Source organism: Heterodontus francisci, chromosome 7 (genome assembly GCF_036365525.1).
Source record: "Heterodontus francisci isolate sHetFra1 chromosome 7, sHetFra1.hap1, whole genome shotgun sequence".
Lineage (NCBI taxonomy): Eukaryota > Metazoa > Chordata > Chondrichthyes > Heterodontiformes > Heterodontidae > Heterodontus > Heterodontus francisci.
Window position 1 is genome coordinate 96805598 of NC_090377.1, and position 20522 is coordinate 96826119.

The following is a 20522-nucleotide window of genomic DNA, read 5'->3' on the forward strand; positions in this document are numbered from 1 at the left end:
AGTATTTTCAGCATTTTTTGGTTTTATTAACTATCATTTAACTTGTGCCAACAAATCATCAATACACGTTTGTACATTATACTCTCTACTTTAAATTCAATTCTTCAAATCATCTCGATACAAAAGCAAAAATAAGTATAAATTTATGCTGCAAGCCATATGCTGTTGGCTGTTGTTAGATTGTGGTTTTGCTGATTGGATTTATTATGAAAATTGAGAGTAAGCCACACACCTCCCACATTTGTCCTTGTTATTGAAAGCTGCTCCACTACTCAGTAGTAGTTTTATACAATCAACATTGCTGTGTGATGAAACATATGGTATGTTAGAGTGAAATAGTGTACGACCAATCTAATAACAAATATGCCCTCTCATTGAGGTCAAACACCCAAACTAAATTACAAACAAAACATTAACATTATGAGAACAAAACATTACATGGAGCAACGAGAAGTTTTCCTAAAACATTGATAAAAAGTAAAATGATCCTTTCTAAAGTGCTGATTTTCAAGTCAGAGAACTCAGGACTTAAATGAATAATGAAAAAAGAATTTAATAGAGAAAAGCAATATAAATTGCATTTGAGAAATGCATGATTATTCAGAAATGAACTCACCCTCCTGCAGCAGCAGCATGAAGACAAGTCCTTCCAAAATTATCAGGCGTGTCTATCTCAAAGCCTGCAGACAGCACGTGTTCATTACTAAATGATGACACTATGCTATATTTTTGTCCTAGTAGACCACAAGAAATGTTGTAAAGACAGAAATCAAATTAGCATAGGAAAAGGTTCACAAACTGCCCAATCAACTGGTTTCCTTTGAAACTGATTAAAAAGTCACTAAATCTTATAAAATTAAGGTGGCACTTCAGGAAACAAGAGTTAAATTTCAAATATTAGGTAATTTTAGATACATACAATTACATTCTATTAGTTTTTAACTCAATTTCTACTACGTTACATCTACTGAAAAGACAAACTTTTTTTTAAAGCAGAGTACATTATCGGTTTTTCTGCTTCTCTGTAAACAAGGTGCCAAAAATCTTTTCATACCAAATTTCGAGCTAGATTTGCTGCCTATTGCTTACAGTTAGGCAGAAAAGCAGTATAACTTCTGAAATGTACACAAGATTAGCGAAATAGTTATAGTGCACTTGAGACAGTAAAATTAACAGGATTATTCATTGACACAAAAGCTGCTTTTTAAGAATCGTGTGGAAACTGGCAATTGCCAACAATCAGTAGTCAGCACTGTCTCAACTTGTGCCAAGATAAACAAATCAGCCCATTGATTTCTAAAATAATACAGGATGCTGCAACTATTGACACACAGCCATTCAGGAAAGCCATGTGTTGTGCAGAATTACCATCATAATGAGACACACATTAGAGAACAGAACAGCACAGGAAATCATTCAGCAATAAGTCAACAAAAATATAGCTGTCCATGGAATTAAAGTGGTCCAATACTGTTTTTAAAACACTTGCCTGATGACAATAACTTCCTGCAGCAGTCTGCATGTGCGTTTAATGCTGCCAAATGCAAAGGAAACATACCATGGATGCCACACCTAAGAAAGAAACATTACAATTACGCCATATAATCTAACAAGTTTTCAGATCAGATTTGTTTGTATATTTCTGGACAAATACATTCCTGTTAAATGCACAAGACCTCATACATCCACATTTCAAAGACAGACTGCCCAGCCACAAGGACATATTTGAACTAATCATGTTTCTTTTAAGAAACAGCTAATGTACTGCAATTTTTAAAATCTTATTTACTCGAACTACTGTAAAATGGAAATCTCCCTATCTTTCCACATATGCTTCAACAAAAATAGTTTACACTTAGTTGAAAAACTGGAAATAGCAAACAAGGGCGGGGAGGGTGGGGGGTGCGTGGTGTTGGCTAGGGATGAAAAATTACATTGAACCGTTCGATGGAGAAGCTCACGTGAAACCTCTTTAAGCAACTAACTAATGTGCGACCAGTGAAGTGAACTTGCTTTCTGTGGAGAACACAATTGGGCAGAATGAAACAATATTAACTTCATAAGTCCTATAATTCAAACAAATGTGACTTATTTGGAATTGCTCTGGGGGGAAAATGCATGGCAGTCTTTTCTGCAGTTTGAAACTACAGCAAACCTACATGCCAAGTTAACAACTGGAAAAATAAACACGAGCAGTTTGTATTGAAATGTTAAAAGCAGTTTAAGATGACATGCAGAGTCATTCAGAACAGCGTTCCTTTGGAAACTTACTTTGCTGTTTCAGCTCCGCTGGTTATCAAGGTATTAATCAGAAGCTCATGTCCATATCTGGCTGCCACATGCAATGGTGTATTGCCATCTTTATCAACACAGTCTATCTCACCACCTTCAAGAAAAAAAAAAAATTTTTTTTAAACAAATTGCAGATAATACAGATTACCTACACAAAATATTTCAGTATTGTACCATTCTTCTTCTTTGGCCTCCTTATCTCGAGAGACAATGGGTAAGCGCAAGGGGACAGCCAACTGTGTAACAGCCCCGAAAACAAATTTTTCTGCAGCGGCTATAAAGGCCAATTCTAGAGTAACAGGCTCTTCCACAGGTGCTGCAGAAAAATTTGTTTTCGGGGCTGTTACACAGTTGGCTGTCCCCTTGCGCTTTTGTCTTTTTTCCTGCCAACTGCTAAGTCTCTTCGACTCGCCTTTATGACTGCCCGCCAGCTCTGGCGAACGCTGGCAACTGACTCCCACGACTTGTGATCAATATCACAGGACTTCATGTCGCGTTTGCAGACATCTTTAAAGTGGAGGCATGGACGGCCAGTGGTTCTGATACCAGTGGCGAGCTCACTGTACAATGTGTCTTTAGGGATCCTGCCATATTCCATGCGGCTCACATGGCCAAGCCATCTCAAGCGCCGCTGACTCAGTAGTGTGTATAAGCTGGGGATGTTGGCCACCACAAGGACTTCTGTGATGGAGATACGGTCCTGCCACCTGATGCCAAGTATTCTCCGGAGGCAGCGAAGATGGAATGAATTGAGACGTCGCTCTTGGCTGACATACGTTGTCCAGGCCTCGCTGCCGTAGAGCAAGGTACTGAGGACACAGGCTTGATGCACTCGGACTTTTGTGTTCCGTGTCAGTGCGCCATTTTCCCACACTCTCTTGGCCAATCTGGACATAGCAGTGGAAGCCTTTCCCATGCACTTGTTGATATCTGCATCTAGAGACAGGTTACTGGTGATAGTTGAGCCTAGGTAGGTGAACTCTTGAACCACTTCCAGAGCGTGGTCGCCGATATTGATGGATGGAGTATTTCTGATGTCCTGCCCCATGATGTGCGTTTTCTTGAGGCTGATGGTTAGGCCAAATTCATTGCAGGCAGCCGCAAACCTGTCCATGAGACTCTGCAGGCACTCTTCAGTGTGAGATGTTAAAGCAGCAGCGTCAGCAAAGAGGAGTTCCCTGATGAGGACTTTCCGTACTTAGGACTTCGCTCTTAGACGGGCAAGGTTGAACAACCTGCCCCCTGATCTTCTGTGGAGGAAAATTCCTTCTTCAGAAGACTTGAACACATGTGAAAGCAGCAGGGAGAAGAAAAACCCAAGAAGTGTGGGTGCGAGAACACCCGAGTGGCTGTTTCACGCCACTCAGGATAGGAAATTATACCATTATACAGGCTATATTGGTGTGAAAGTCTTCCATGTTCCAAAGATCACCTGCCCACATTCCCACACCACCTGATGTACAGCTTGGCCATCTCCAGGCTCAATTTTCCCAATATAATTCTTAGTGACCTCTCAAGTTCTACCTTACTTAAAGTCCAACTCAATCAGAACTCATATCCTGTTCTGTACCAAATCCTACACCCCTAAAGCCTGGCTCGGCTATAAAATTAAAACCCGACCCGGGCCCGACCCAACCACAGCCAACCCGAACCTGACCCGAGCCCGAGAATTTTGTTTTGCGCCTGACCCGATCCGAAGCTCCTTCGTCTATTCAAGCAGCAGGCGATTCCTGCAGCTGGAGTTGTGGGGAATCATGGGTAAGCCTGATCCAATGACTTCCCGGAAGCAGTGTCCAGCCCCACCCGAGCCAAGGCCAAATGCTGGACTCGGAATTTCAACCCGACCAGACCCTGATACATGAAGTCGGGTTCGGGTCGGGTAGCCAGGCTTTATATACCCATAGTCATGCCAAAATCTATTGGTTTCCTTTCCACAAGTGTGTCAATTTAGAAACACTTGTCCTCATTTTCAAATTCCTCCATGGCCTCCCTCCCTTCTACCTCAGTAATCTTCTCCAAGTTTTACATCGCAGTGCACGCCTCCAATCTTCCAATTCTAGCTTACTATGCATTCCCCTCCTTTCACTATTGGTAGTGAAGACTTCAGCCAACATACCCTGCAATCAGGAATTTTCTTCCAAACCTCACTACCTCTCCCCTCATCTTCAAATGCACTTTTACGATTTCTACTATTAGCCTTCTCTTCATCCCCTGCTTGCAACTCTTAACTTCACCCAAACCCCAACACCACCCATCCCAAGAATATTTGCCCATTTCGTCTGACCGTGCACAAAATTGGACAAGTGATTTGCTTCCAGGCCTCTACCCTGGGTCATTGTCATGTTGCTCTGGGCTACAAAGTGGTGGCCAATGTGGTCCTCCAACATTCAACCTCCCGCTTCTTTTACAAGGGAATATTTGCCTAATTTATCGCTATTCCTCAGCATACCACTAACAGGAGCGACAAATCATATCATGCCATTGCACTTAATTTGTGACCTAATTCAGCACTAAAATGAAACCAGTACCTAAATTCTGTTTGTCAAACAATTTGACGCAAATTTGTTCTGAAATATGCATTTTTGAACACTTTATTTCATGCTTAAGGAAGAGAGAAGGAGAATCAATCAAATTGCATGGCACCCACAAGATTTCTTGATGATCCCCTTGTACAAAGACTACCTTAAAAGTCCCACCATACAATCAACAATTGTTATGATGGTCCTACTATATTTTTTGTTAAGTATTTCTTTTGAGGACTCATGTATTTTAGAATTATGGACAGTGTTTTATTTGGGAAAACTGAAAGGGATTCCATGGATGTTTTTTTCACTGGGGTCATTGAAGAGACACTGAGAGGTCTTGTTTGAAAACAACATTTTCTGGAAATCACCTGTCTTCAGATAAATAACCAGCAGGGTCTTAGCTAACCTAGGGAAAATGCTTACAGTGAAGTGACAGGTCAAGATTTATAGGGGTCAGGAGGCTTGACTCTTGAGATGTTATTTTTGGTTTTGCTTTTGGACAGTGAGTTGGGGTTAGGACAACGTTCTGAAAGGAATTTAAGAATCAACCTGTCAAGGACAAAACTCCAGCTCAGCCTTTTTCCATCTCTTTGAAAAGCCTGCCAGCTTTTACATCTGAGAAGCTCTTAGAAGCGAGTGTAAGAAATTGATGTTGCATTCCTCCTGTAAAGCCTGCCAGAAACCCCTGTTGCCGTGTTTCTTCTGGAAAGCCTGCCGAACCAATCCTCAACGTTGCCAGAAAAGAACCGTTCTAAGATGATCCCAGAGACAGCTGTCTATGCGTATTTGGGATGCCAAACCAAAAAGGGACAACTGACATATTTCTATAGCTTCTCTTTTTTACTTCAAGAATTAGCAAGTATTTGGCCAAAGTATTCTTTTTTGTCTTTTTAAAAAAAAGTGAGCTCTAAAGAAAAAAAATCTCTACTTTTCTGTTAACTAGTGGGGGGGGGGAAGGGGTGTGCGTGTGTGTGTGAGAGGGGGGCTAAGGTAAAAAGGAACTTTCATGTTTCACTCTGTATTAATGCTTTGCTTCATTACTGGTTAAATCTTGTTTTTTTAATAAACTGATAGTTTTGTTGTTTATTAAAGAAACCTGGTTGGTGTATTTTGTTCTGGGATAAAGAGTAGAGTACATGATTGACCGCATCGGTAACTGGGTAAACCTTTAAATATATATTGTGACCTGTGGAGAAGTGGAACTAGAAAACACAGTGCACTCCTCCCACCTTGGTCATAACATATAATTGGGTGCTCTGTGCTGGATAACCCAACGCCGACTATGTGCAATTGTAAGTGGGGTAATAATTGAAAAAAAGGAAAAGGAAAAAACAGGTTTCTCGTGCATTAGAATAAAGTTTACACTATCAGAATGTTTTTGCTAGTTGCTACAAGCTTTCTGGGGAAGGAGAATGTATCCCTGAGCAATTTGAGAAAAAACAAGGTTAGACTAAAGGAGCTGGCAGACCTGTTGGCATTAGAGTTAAAACCAGGTGCCAAAAAAAGACATAATTGAAGTAATAGCACAACATTTCCAATTGGAAGAAAGCAGCGGCAAACCAGATGGTAGTGCTATTGAATTAGCTAAAATTCTGTTGCAGATGATGCAGCTTGAACTTGAAGAAAGGGCAAGAGAGTCTTTCAAGCAAGCAGAGCAGCAGGAGAAAGGGCATGAGAAAAAGAAGAAAATGAGAAAGGGAATACCAGATTAGAAGACTAGAACTAGACAAAAAGAGATGCCCGTGACCCCAATGAAAATTTGGGTGGGGAAAGACCTGTCTCCAGCCCAGAACCCAGTAGAGAGCTGTTTAAATTTGTACAAGTCCTCCTTAAGTTTGAGGAAAGGGACGTAGAGGCATTTTCCGTTTCTTTTGAAAAGACAGCCAAACAGATGAAGTGGCCAAAGGAAAGCTGGACACTGCTTATGCAAAGCAGGTTGATGGGCAGAGCTCATGCCATGCATTCTGAGGAGACTTCTGCAAATTATGAGGTGGCAAAAAAGGCTATTCTCGCTCTTTATGAATTGGTCCCTGAAGCTTACCAGCAGAAATTTCGGAACATCTGGAGATTGTCTGGGCAGACTTATATAGAATGAGAAGGTAAAGCAAATTAATTTTGATCATTGGATGCGGGCACTAAAGGTTGGGACCACGCATGAGAATCTTAGGGAACTAATTCTCCTGGAAGAATTAAAAAATTTACTCCCTCAGTTAGTAATAACCCATATAGAGAACCAGAAAGTATCAACGGCCAGACAGGCAACGGAAATTGATAATTACAAGCTTGTTTATAAGCCCAAATCCTTTGTCCATCAACCCCACAAATCCAAGAAGGATAGAAGCTGGGAGGGTGACAGGAAGACAAGTAGCCAGGGACAAGATGGGACAGCCGGCAACACCCTAGGATTCCTCCTCAGGCCAGAAAGGAAGATGCTGAGGGTGGAAGTGAGGTGCGCAAGCCATAAGACTACCACTGCCACAAGGTAGGACACCTTCGTGCAGAATGCCGGAAGATGCGGGGTAAACCCATGGTATTTATTGGGGTACACAAAGCCAATGTAGAGAAGGGGGCCCTGACTGAGAGTATGACAGATCTGGCTGTAGCTCTGACTGCAGCTGTAAGGCCAAGTACAAAAACAAAATGTGAGTGCAGGGGTTGTAAGACAGAGAGTTATAGGGAATTCTTGTCAAAAGGAAAGGTAACTCCTTATCCCTCAAATGAGGCAGATAAACCTATAATTATACTTAGAGATACCTGAGCCACCCAAATTCTTTTGCTGGGGAAAGGCATAACTTTTCCAGAGAGTGCACTGAATACCAAGGTTTCAGTGAATGGTATCAGCAGGGAGTATATACCCGTAACTTTGCATCATGTGTACCTAGAGAGTGTGACCTAATGTCTGGAATGGTAACTGTAGGAGTTGGCCACAGTTTGCCTGTAGACGAAGTTGACCTACTCATAGTCATAGTCATAGAGATACAGCACTGAAACAGGCCCTTCGGCCCACCAAGTCTGTGCTGACCAACAACCACCCATTAATACTAACCCTACAGTAATCCCATATTCCCTACCACCTACCTACACTAGGGGCAATTTACAATGGCCAACTTACCTATCAACCTGCAAGTCTTTGGCTGTGGGAGGAAACCGGAGCACCCAGCGAAAACCCACGCGGTCACAGGGAGAACTTGCAAACTCTGCACAGGCAGTACCCAGAATCGAACCCGTGCCGCTCGAGCTGTGAGGCTGCGGTGCTAACCACTGCCCCACTGTGCCGCCCAATTTTACATGAAGTTATGGGTAATTTGGGTATAACACAGTAAAAGTCTTCAGCATATCACCCACAGACACAAGGGGCTTTGGAAAGGTACCATCAGACCCTCAAAACGATGATCAGGGTATACGGTCATTAATATCCCCATGACTGGGATAAAGGGTTAGAATTTCTTGTTTGCCACTAGATTTTAGGCATTTTGAATTAGTTTATGGACATAAGATAAGAGGTCCTCTAAAACTAAAGAAAGGTTTTTACAACAGAGGGACGAATCTTCTGTGTTAGATTATGTATCCGTATTCCAGGAACGGCTCATGAGAGCCTGCAAAGTAGCTCAGGAACACCTTAAAGCTTCCCAAAAAACCATGAAGAAATGGGCAGACAAGCATGCCAAGATCCGAACATTTCAACCAAGGGTAAGGTGTTAGTATTACTGCCTTTACAGGGAGAACCGCTGAAAGCACGGTTCAGTGGTCCACATAAAATGGTCAAAAGAATTGGTAAAGTCAATTATTTGATTGACACCCCAGATTGCTGGAAAAAGTATTGGCAGTGTCATATCAATATGTTGAAACAATATCATCGCCGGCAGGAGGATAAGCAAGCACAGGTATGTCAGGTAGTAGTGACAGCGAAGGATTAAAGGGATAATGAGAATGAGGCAGAAGGAGGCCGAGACAATTCTCAAACTGAACTTCCTACTATCTGGTTAGCCAACACTGAAGTGCTGGGAGATTGGACATTATGCTTTCCTATTTGAATGCAGAACAACGAGCAGACCTAACAAGGTTACTCACAGCATTTTAAAAAGTCTGTAGGGACAAACCAGGATGTACAACCTTAGCCATACATGTTGTGGATGGAGGGGAATCCTTTCCTATAAAACAGCATCCTTATCGCTCAAGTCCAGAGCAACAGGCCCAGGTAAAAGCAGAAATCCAATACAGGCAATTACAGGTCAATTACCAGGGGGCACAGATTTAAGGCGATTGGTAGGAGGGTTAGAGGGGACATGAGGAAAAACTTTTTCACCCAGAGGGTGGTAGGTGTCTGGAATTCACTGCCAGGAACAGTGATGGAGACAGAAACCCTTGATTCTTTCAAAAGGTACCTGGACATGCAACTGAAATGCTGAAACTTGCAAGGCTATGGAGCAGGTTCTGGAAGGTGGAATTAGATTGGGCGGCTAGTATTTTCGGCCAGCATGGACACGACGGGCTGAATGGCCTCCTTCTGTGCTGTCATTTTTCTATGGTTCTATGCTGGAAAACCACCTAATTGAACCTAGTCAAAGCAGCTGGAGTTCTCCAGTGGTGTTACAGCCTAAACCTGATGGTTCAACGAGACTCTGTATAGACTACAGAAAGGTTAATACAGTAACAAAAGGCAGACTTCTAGCCAATTCGTCGCCTGAAAGACTGTATTGACAGAGTGGGCAGTGCCACATTTCTGACAAAAATAGATTTGTTCAAGGGATACTGGCAGATTCCTTTCACACCCCAAGCTAAAGAAATATCGGCCTATGTCACACCAGATGGTCTTTCCCAATGCCGAGTGATACCATTCGGGCTAAAAACTTTTCAGAGATTAATGAACCAAGTGGTAGTCAGTGTTCCTAAGTGTGTGGTTTACCTTGATGATGTGCTGGGATACAGTGACCCTTGGCAGGACCACTTGGAACAACTAGAAGCTCTGTTTAGAAAATTACAATCGGCTGATTTAGTGATAAACCTTGCCAAAAGTGAATTTGCAAAAGCCAGAGTAACCTATTTATTTAGAGATACAGCACTGAAACAGGCCCTTCGGCCCACCGAGTCTGTGCCGACCAACAACCACCCATTTATACTAACTCTACAGTAATCCCATATTCCCTACCACCAACCTACACTAGGGGCAATTTACAATGGCCAATTTACCTATCACCTGCAAGTCTTTGGCGGTGGGAGGAAACCGGAGCACCCAGTGAAAACCCACGCGGTCACAGGGAGAACTTGCAAACTCCGCACAGGCAGTACCCAGAATTGAACCCAGGTCGCTGGAGCTGTGAGGCTGCGGTGCTAACCACTGCGCCGCCCCTACCTCAGGCATAGAGTCGGGCAAGGACAAATGTTGCCAAGAACAGCGAAAATACAAGCATTGGTGGAGTTCCCCATGCCCTAGGACTAAGTGAGAAATCATGAGGTTCTTGGGGATGTGTGGTTTCCACTGCAAGTTTGTATCAAGTTTTAGTACTACAGCTGCTCCCTTGACAGATTTGCTACAAAAGAAACCAAGGTAGTGTGGTCGGGGGGGTGTCAAACATCTTTTGAGGGGCTGAAAGCCATTTTGATCAATGAACCAGTGCTGGCTGCCCCAAATTTCACTAAGCCCTTCAAGGTAGCAACTGATGCTAGTGACCTGGGGGTTGGTACAGTCCTGTTACATGATGATGAATTAGGCATAGAAAGGCCAGTGGAATACTTTTCCAAAAAGCTAAAATCGACACCAAAAAAGCTTTCAACAGTGGAAAAAGAAACCCGAGGCTTATTACTAGCTCTTAAGCATTTTGAGGTCTATGTCTGCCACGACTAGAGAGACACTGGTATATGCTGATCATAATCCCCTAGCCTTTGTGGAAAAATTCAAAAACCCGAATGCCAGACTATTCTGATGGAGTTTACGATTGCAACCTTATCGCTTAAAGATTATCCACACTGCGGGATAAAATAATGTAATTGCGGATGTTTTGTCCAGGATTTAACTTTGCTTTGAGTTATCTGAGTGCAAAGATGGCACAAAGCAGAACTGTATTAGCTATAGGTAAAGACTGAATGAGTGTGCGTGTGAAATGCGTTTTGAAATATTTCTCATCTTCTGTTTTGATCCCCCACTCTTTGTAATGAAACACATTTGAAAATGGTGTTTCATTCCTCCAGGGATGGAGGTGTTATGACAGTACGTTTATCTTTAAGTATCTTTCTGAGGCCTCATGTATTTTAGAATTATGAACATTAGTTTATTCCATGGATTATTTTTCACTGGGGTCATTGAAGGGACACAGAGAGGTCTTGTTTGAAAACAACATTTGCTGGAACTCACCTGTCTTCAGATAAATACCCAGCGGGGGTTTTTGTTGACCTGGGGAAGATGTTTACAGAGAAGTGACAGGTCGAGATTTATAAGGGTCACGAGGCTTGACTCTTGAGATGCTGTTTTTGGTTTCGCTTTGGACAATGATTTGGGGTTTGTACAGTGTTATGAAAGGAGTTTAAGAATCAACCTGCCTGGGACAAAACCCTGCTTTGCCCTTTTCCATCTCTTTGAAAAGCCTGCCAGCTTTTCCATCTCTTTGAGAAGCTCTTAGAAGCGAGTGTAAGAATTAGAGAAATTGATGCTGCATTTCTCCTGAAAAACCTGCCAGAAATCCCTGTTGTCACGTTTCTTCTGGAAAGCCTGCCTAACCGATCCTCAAAGTCCCCAGAAAAGAACTGTTCTGGGAAGATCCCAGAGACGGCCGTATTTGGGATGCCAAACCAAAAAGGGACAACTGACATCGTTCGAAATCTTCTCTTTTTATCTTCAAGAATTAGCATGTATTTGGCCAAATTATTTTTTTTGTCGTTTTTTTTGTAACAGAGCTAAAGAAAAAAATCTCTATTTTTCAGTTAACTGGTGCGTGTGCGAGAGAGAGAGAGAGAGAGACACACACGGGCTAAGGTAAACAGGAACTTTCATATTTCACTCTGTATTAATGCTTTGCTTCTTTTCTCGTTAAGTCCTGTTTTATAATAAACTGATAATTTTGTTGTTTATTCAAGCAACCTGATTGATGTATTTTATTCTGGGATAAAGAGTAGAGTATATGATTTACCGCATCGGTAACTGAGAAAACATTTAAACATATGTTGTGACCTGTGAAGTAGTAGAACGAGAAAAGACAATGCACTCCTCCCACCTCAGTCGTAACACTATTCATAAATCTTTCCCCCATTTTGAATTTCCTCTAAATTCCTGACATAGATCAGTGTTTTTAAGTCCAACAGTTATGATCAAAACATTGTCAAACATCAGTTCACACATTTTTTATTTATTTATTCTTTCTTTAGAGCTACAGCACTGAAACAGGCCCTTCGGCCCACCAATTCTGTGCCGACCATCAACCACCCATTTATACTAATCCTACATTGATCCCATATTCCTACCCCATCCCCTACCACCTAACTATACTAGGGGCAATTTATAATGGCCAATTTACCTATCAACCTGCAAGTCTTTGGCTGTGGGAGGAAACCGGAGCACCCGGCGAAAACCCACGCCGTCACAGGGAGAACTTGCAAACTCCGCACAGGCAGTACCCAGAACTGAACCCGGCTCGCTGGAGCTGTGAGGCTGCGGTGCTAACCACTGTGCCGCCCAAACCTTGTATTTGGGAATTGGCGGACCGGGTAGCTCAGTTGGCTGGATGGTCAGCGTGTGGTTCAGAACAATGTCAACAGCGCCGGTTCAATTCCCGTTCCACTCTGAGGAAGGCCACGGGAAACCACCTCATATACCCTCTTCCATAGTCATGCACATCTCTCTCCTGCGTGGAGAAAAAGAGCAGAGGACCTACACTTGGGCAGACCACCACCATGGCACGGCATTCACGGAATTACCTACTAATGATTCTGTATATATTAGAAATTACATTCAACAGAAAATTGAAACAGAGAATACCGTATTAACATGCCCCACTCTAACAGAAGGCAGCACAAAGAAGATTATTAGTCAGCTAGCAAATGTGCATTCAATAGTTTCTTGTTCTGACACAATCAATTGCCTGCCATTATTTTGTTGAATGGTGGTTAAATGGCAGTTTACTAAACAGTTCCTTTATATTTCAGGTTTTCTATGCTTTGTTCCATCACTGGATAAAATATGAATGAGCTCTTGGTTTGGCATTTAGTTATAATGACTTTTTACTTTTTGCATTATCTTTTGCAATTCACACTAATTCGGAAGAAGGTCTATGAATAGAGTCATAGCTGCCCAAAGATCATGTTACCTGCCCAGCAATACACAAAAATTGATTGGTAAGCTGAAAATTTACATAGAGAAAGTGTCATTTGCGTTTCCTCAGAAATTTTACTGTGATTTGTAAACAAAAGCAGCAGCACGCTGCCACATAATGTTATAGTGAATGAGGATTTGCCTAAAATCATTTGGTTGACTTCAAAAAACAAAGTCTTTCTTTAAGACATGATGGGAAAAACAAACATATTTTGGTAAAAATGTCTAGAGTTTGAACTCTGTGCAATCTCTAAGGAATGATTAGAGAGAACAACCACAAGACACTCAAATGAAGCCAAAACGTGGTCATACTTGTGATGAGGTGGAGAAATATCAAATAGCACCATGTGCAGCATAATTCAAAAGATTAAAATTTATAAATCAATGTTTGAAATTTGACAAGAAAAGTGGCTTTTAATATTTCCAGTGGATAGTACTACCTTCTTAAATCTAAAGAACTCCAAATGTCAATTTACAGCAGATACATTTTTTTTTACACATTATAACAATGATTTGCTAATAATAGATAGTCAAGACTGAGATGGCTGGATCTTTTCCTCATACAAAAAGATTTACAATCACAACTGCTTAAATAAGTCCATTTCCAAAAATTGAATTGCTCACTTTCAAGTACATCTTTTACTTGATAAAGTACAAGTGGGGAAGGGCATTCCAGTATAAAGTACTCCTCAACCTGTTCAGTAAAAATGGATTTAAAACTCTTCATAGATTGGGTGGTGGGGGACAGAGACAGGGGATGAGCATACTTACATTTTCCCTTGCACATCAATTTTGAAAATCCACAATGTCAAGTGTTCAGAAATAAGAGTTCAGAAATGCTTGCAGTTTTTCTTCATGCAGGAAATATTTTGCATGGAACAAAAGAATGACTATTTCACATACCTTTCCCCAGTACTCATTTACTTCAGATGGAGCAAGAAGTCTATCATACAACCAACTCCACAATAGTTTCTGAACAAAGGGCTGTTTCAAATTATTATAATTCAAAGATCTATTACATTCCAGGTGATTTAACATTTATATCAGGAAAATATCTAATCCACTGGCATATGGCAAATATATTAATGTCATGGGCCATTACTGCCAAGCACACAACTTGAACCTTTTGTTCTAAATACACCAAAGAAATAATGATTATGATTATGATTATGATTAGAGATACAGCACTGAAACAGGCCCTTCGGCCCACCGAGTCTGTGCCGAACATCAACCACCCATTTATAATAGTTATCTTACAGTGAGAGCAAAGTAGTCTGAATCAATACTAAAATTTAATCAACTGGTATACACATGGATTTCATCAACTGTTTTGAGATTAAATCTCAAGATAAATCTCATTGAAGAATCCTGAAGAAGTTGGTGCAGAGGTTTGGACTTTTGAGAACAACTGGTTAGAACCATTGATTTGGAAAAGCTCTTCTCTATTCAGTATCCAATTTGAGCTGCAGCAAGGGAAGGGCAGAAAGAGGGAATCTCCAGGTAAGAATACAGTATCTCCTGCAGTGGAGGGAAGCTGAAGGAAGAAACCCACTTGTATATGCATGGGGGCTAATCACAGGAAACTTAGGGTCAACTGAGAGCAAGCTGCCTAGATTCTTGACATCAGAACAGTTTGACTGAAAACGGGGAGGTGGGAGAGAGGGTGAGTGATCATTTACAAGGAGGTTAAATTTAATTGGAAGTATAAAAATAAATCTTTAATTCAAGTACAACATAAACTGGTTGCTCTATATTTAACTCAAATGATGCAACACAATGATTTGAACAGGGAAAGAAGAAGAAGTTTCAAGCATAAGTACATCCTCCAGACATCTTGTAAGGATAAATGATTAACAAGAATGTCTCCGACCTGATAGAAGGTAGCCTCAGTCCTCCCTAGAAAAAGTGGTCAGCTGGAAACCTGACTGCTGTTAAACTTTAGATACACTGGAGTATAGATTAGTATCAAGGACTGCAAGGGATAAGAATCCCTCCTCACTGCAATGGCAGCCAACCAAAATTGACCCCATTAGATAGGTGGCTTTTCTTTGGGCGGAAAGCACAAACTGGCTGTTTTCTGGAAGATTATTTTTTCATTGGAATACTCTTGAACATCTCTGAAGATATTCCACATTTATTTAAAAATATACTTGCAGCAAGGTAATTTACAATAGCAGTATTTTTGCCTGTATATCCCCTTCCATCTATCCCTATAAACAATATCCCAGTGACAAATCATTAAAATCTTAGTCATGAACCTTATTGTAGGAACGTCAAACTAAAGAGACAAATACAATGCAAATTTAATTTTTCGAAGTAGATTTTCTTTTCAAAATGTCTGATTACATCTATACTACATATGGCAGGATCCCCAAAGACACATTGTACGGCGAGCTCGCCACTGCTATCAGACCCACCGGCCGTCCATGTCTCCGCTTTAAAGACGTCTGCAAACGCGACATGAAGTCCTGTGACACTGATCACAAGTCGTGGGAGTCAGTTGCCAGCGATCGCCAGAACTGGCGGGCAGCCACAAAGGCGGGGCTAGAGTGTGGCGAGTCGAAGAGACTTAGCAGTTGGCAGGAAAAAAGACAGAAGCGCAAGGGGAGAGCCAACTGTGTAACAGCCCCGACAAACAAATTTTTCTGCAGCACCTGTAGCAGAGCCAGTCACTCTAGAATTGGCCTTTATAGCCACTCCAGGCACTGCTCCACACACCACTGACCACCTCCAGGCACTTACCCATTGTCTCTCGAGATAAGGAGGCCAAAGAAGAACTACATATGTAAACAGCTTTAACCAAATACCTTCTTATTTTTTGTTTTTTGGACACTATACTCAACAGCATAAACTGCACTTCGTTACCTTTTTGCAAGTTCCCCTTGGGATATACCTCAACAGACTACAGCACTTCATTATACATATTTTTGATTTTATAATAATGAAAATTCAAAAGTAAAAATGTTATAATCAAAAGGAATCCATACACTCTGGGTTAATGAATAAATATTTATGCACAATGAAAACTAAATTCATTAAGAAAAACTTTGATATAGCACTGTTAACGAGGTGAGTCAATAACAGCAAAACTTCATGAATAGATACTGTGAACAACAGAACAATCTTCCTGGTTCCAAATGCTATGTGCTTAGTAAGTTAAGATACCCAAGGTTTTTTTTCCAACTGCATCAAAAGCATGAGCAGTCCTTAGTTTTCGTTTAAAATTTGGATTTTAGCCATGATGACTCTTACAAAAAAAGTTATGCATGCAAGGATTTGTTAAACTTCTATAACAGATTAGAGCGCAAAAAAATCCAAATGTACCATTTTGAATGAGCGTTTGTGATCGTGTGAATCGGCCATGGACAGCAGTCATGTGCAATGGATTCTTGCCATCTTTACTCTGTAAAATAATAAAGGTACATATTTCACTTAAAAGTTTACAGGTAATCATCTACTGAATGTGATCGCAGATAATCCAACACCATATGCACATACAAAATGGTCATGTCTTCTTAGTTGGAAAATATTTCATAGAAGATAGAAAATAGGTTGATTAAAATGAGTAAGAGAGAGAGGACCAAGCACAGTTCCTTGAGAAACCCTGCTTACGCCTGATGCTTGTTTCTCTTCAGAAAACTGCTAATTCAGTTCAGCAGCTCACCAGATGTCACACAAGACACTAGCTTCCCCCCTGTACAAAGAAAATATGGTTTATCAAAGACTCTAACTAGTTCGGCAATCTTGTGCTGAGCCCAGAATCACTGCATTTTGAGATGACAAATTTCAATTACAAGTGAATATGCTGTCTTTCAATTTAGTATCCATGGTGGAATTTTATGCTCTTCCCCCCCGTGGCAGGTTTGGAGACAGGAAGAGCATAAAATCCAGTGGGATTGTGGCGAGGAGGACCCCGTCACCATCTCGCGTCTGCCAAAATTTAGTCCTCGGTAGAAAGGCCTGCGAACGGCCTTCCTGCCCTGCTGCCAATTGAGACCCTTAACTGGGTAATTAACCCCTAATTAAGGGCCTCTTCCCGCCGCAGCTGCAATTAGCCACTCTCCGGTGGCGCTGCAGCTGCCAAATTCTGAATGGCCGATAGCTCTGCAAAGATGGGACTTCTGGCGATGGGTTTCTAAATCGTACGGAAGGCCCGCGCTATCTAGAGAAGTGCCTGATTGGCACTAAATTTTGCAGGCCTTCCGTACAAGAGCCGACACGGGGATCTCGGCCTCGGTATCCCCTAACATCAAGACTCCGACCGCCAGCACAAAATTCCACCCCATAAATTCTGAAAGTTACTGATCTGTATCCTTTCTTAGAAAGTAAAGAACATTGTTCCTATTTACAACAGGATAGAGAAACATCACTTGATTGGAATTATTGAAGTATATAAAAGATATTTCTTTAAAACCCTTTATTTCCTTTTTTGCATGAGACATAATCCTAAAGTCACTGTAACAAAACACATTTCAGAAAATTGCATACATTTATTCAAAAACACAGGGATCTGTAAAATGTTCAACATAGAATACTTCTGAACCAGCAGTTTATATTTGTGTACAGACAGCTTTTAAATCCAAATAACACTTATATGGAAAACTAATAATTAGATTTCAATTTATACAGGAAATACTCCAGGGGAAGACTAAGCATATTATAAATGCTGTAGCTGTAGAGGTCAAGTGAACTAACGACACAGAGAACTAAACCCAATCTGTATAACTCAGCTACATGCAGACTCTGGCAACTGAGCCATCAAGTGAGCCCTTGATTCTTGGTTCTTTCAAGAAAAAGACAAACAAAACTCAAATGCACTCAAAGTTCATTACGTATGCCTTTTAGGATTACAGAAGAGCACCAATGAGTTTTAAACTGATCAACAGCACTGGTATCCCATTGGCATCTGGCATGTAATAATGAATCTTCAGCAACTGGATAAGACATTTAGGTACTCTGCAATGATCACTAACACTCATAGATTAAAGCAGGTTCTTATTTTGAAAAGACACAAGAGTTAGACTCAAAAGAAAAATCAAGACTTGTAGAACAATTCTACTTGCCCTCCATAAACAAATGGCATATAAAAAAATTATATTCCCTTTAAAGGAACAAGAGATAAAGATTTAGATTTACCTGGAAGTTGACATCTGCTCCATTATTTACTAATAGTTCAAGACACAAAGCACCATGGGTTGAAGCAGCAGCAAAGTGCAAAGGAGTAAATCCCTTGTTGTTGGGCTGATTCACATTAGCACCATAGTCAATAAGTTCATTGACCACAGCATCTTGTCCATTGTAGCATGCAATGTGGAGTGCCGTATTTCCATATACATTCGGTTCATCAATCTGCCGTGGACAGTAAATTTTGTATAATTCAAGTGTAGAGAAGGTAAACACATTTAGCATTAGTATTTGTAATAAAACTATTAGTACTATTTTAAAATCTAAAGTCAACATTAAATTTATAGGGAATGTCCCATATGGGGTAGTAACTCAAGGGCATGATATGAAACATTCGTAGGTTGAAATGAATAGAGTAAGGTAGCATGAATGAATGAGACAGAAAGAAGTCACTCAATGCTAATTCTGCCCCACATTAACTAGTCACCATGCTGAACCAGGTCTTATGCCTTCATTTAAAAAAAACATATTAGAGGAAAAATTGCAAATTATACATTTGTATCTAAAATTTAACTTTCCTTAAATACCCTTTTCCTTCAGACATATATGGATTATTTATTTTTTTAAACTTCATTTATGCAACTTAAAAACACTAAACTTGTAAAAAAAAAGTCAGATTCCTTAAAAGGATTTAAAACACCTGTGGGTTTATTTTCCTCTTCTGCTTAAAATGAGTTAAGCAACTACCTTCTGTCACATGTACACCCACCAATAAAAAAGGTGGGTGCCCCCAATATTACCAGAGAAACTAATAGCGGAAAACCAGCCAATCGCTGCAGTTGTAACAGTACACATTTCAAACAGCGAAATTAGCACACAATCTCATAGGGATTCACAAAGCTGAACCAAAATGACTCAAAAATTTAATGTAACTAGTTTTACAGATTGGAACATGAAGCCACTGTCAGATATTTTGACAAATAAGTAGTTCCTCAACAACCCCCATTAGAAGCAAAGCTCCTACTCTTGTTGCAAGTTCACACACTCAAAATAATTAATTATAGCCAACATTGTCAGCGAGTCTTAATATGGATGAATGCAATACCTTCACTGAAATAAGTGAATGAAATGTATGAACTGGCAGTCACCTAAGTGTCAGTGTCAGCAATGGCGGTCAGATTAATAAAGACTATGTGACCGCACATTCTTTTTCCATCACTGATAATTTTTCCAATATAGGCATCATCTGTTATTTGAATTATTATTTATTATTTAAAAGGGGGCGGAATGCTTAAAATGCATATAGGAGAGAGCTTTTTGAGCCAGCGCGTAGAAAGTCTTAAAAGAGAAGGGGCAGTACTGGACCTAATCCTAGGGAATGAAGCCAGATAAGTGGTAGATGTGTCAGTGGGGCAGCATTTCGGGGATAGTGACCATAACTCTAAGATTTAAGGTAGTTATGGAAAAGGACAAAGATGGACTGGAAATAAAGGTAGTGAATTGGAAGAAGGCAGATTTCAATATGATAAAACAGGATCTTGCCAAAGTGGACTGGGAGCACCGACTTGTAGGAAAGTCTACATCAGGGAGTCATTCAAAGATGAAATAGTGAGAGTTCAGAGCCAACCTGTTCCAGTTAAGGTGAAGGGCAGGACCAAGTCCAGGGAACCCTGGATGTCAAGGGATATAGAGGATTGGATAAGGAAAAAAAGGAGGCTTATGGCAGATTCAGAGCCCTGAAAACAGCAGAGGCACTAGAGGAGTATAGAAAGTGTAGTTCAAAAAGTAGTGTACTTAAAAAAGTAATTAGGAGAGTGAACAGGGGACATGAAAAAAATACTGGCGGGCAAGATAAAGGAAAATCCTAAGGCATTTTATAAGTATATTAAGGGCAAGAGGATAACCAGGACAAAAGGATAACCAGGGAAAGAGTAAGGCCCATTAGGGACCAAAGTGGCAATGTGTGTGGGAAGCCGGAGGACGTAGGTGAGGTTTTAAATGATTACTTTTCATCTGTGTTAACTATGGAGAAGGACGATGTAGGTGTAGAGATCAGGGAGAGGGATTGTGATATACTTGAACATATTAGCATTGAAAGGGCATTAGTGGGCTTAAAAGTGGATAAATCCCCAGGCCCAGATGAGTTGTATCCCAGGCTGTGTGAGGCAAGGGAGGAGATAGCAGGGGCTCTGACACAAATTTTCAAATACTCTCTGGCCACAGGAGAGGTACCAGAGGATTGGAGGACAGCAAATGTGGTACCATTATTCAAGAAGGGT

At 40.8% G+C, this 20522-nt stretch overlaps 1 protein-coding gene across 9 annotated transcripts in view; it reads right to left on the bottom strand.

Annotated features, from left to right (window-relative positions):
• LOC137372162 (serine/threonine-protein phosphatase 6 regulatory ankyrin repeat subunit B-like) overlaps nucleotides 1–20522 on the bottom strand; it is a 447200-nt gene that overhangs the window by 297407 nt on the left and 129271 nt on the right. For all 9 annotated transcript variants that reach the window (XM_068035683.1, XM_068035680.1, XM_068035682.1 and 6 more), the window contains 6 exons: nucleotides 18256–18468; nucleotides 16444–16522; nucleotides 2272–2386; nucleotides 1490–1572; nucleotides 617–734; nucleotides 233–301 (listed from right to left, as the gene is read on the bottom strand). In XM_068035683.1, coding sequence (XP_067891784.1) covers nucleotides 233–301; nucleotides 617–734; nucleotides 1490–1572; nucleotides 2272–2386; nucleotides 16444–16522; nucleotides 18256–18468 — 677 coding nt within the window. The remainder of the gene's footprint in view (nucleotides 1–232; nucleotides 302–616; nucleotides 735–1489; nucleotides 1573–2271; nucleotides 2387–16443; nucleotides 16523–18255; nucleotides 18469–20522) is intronic.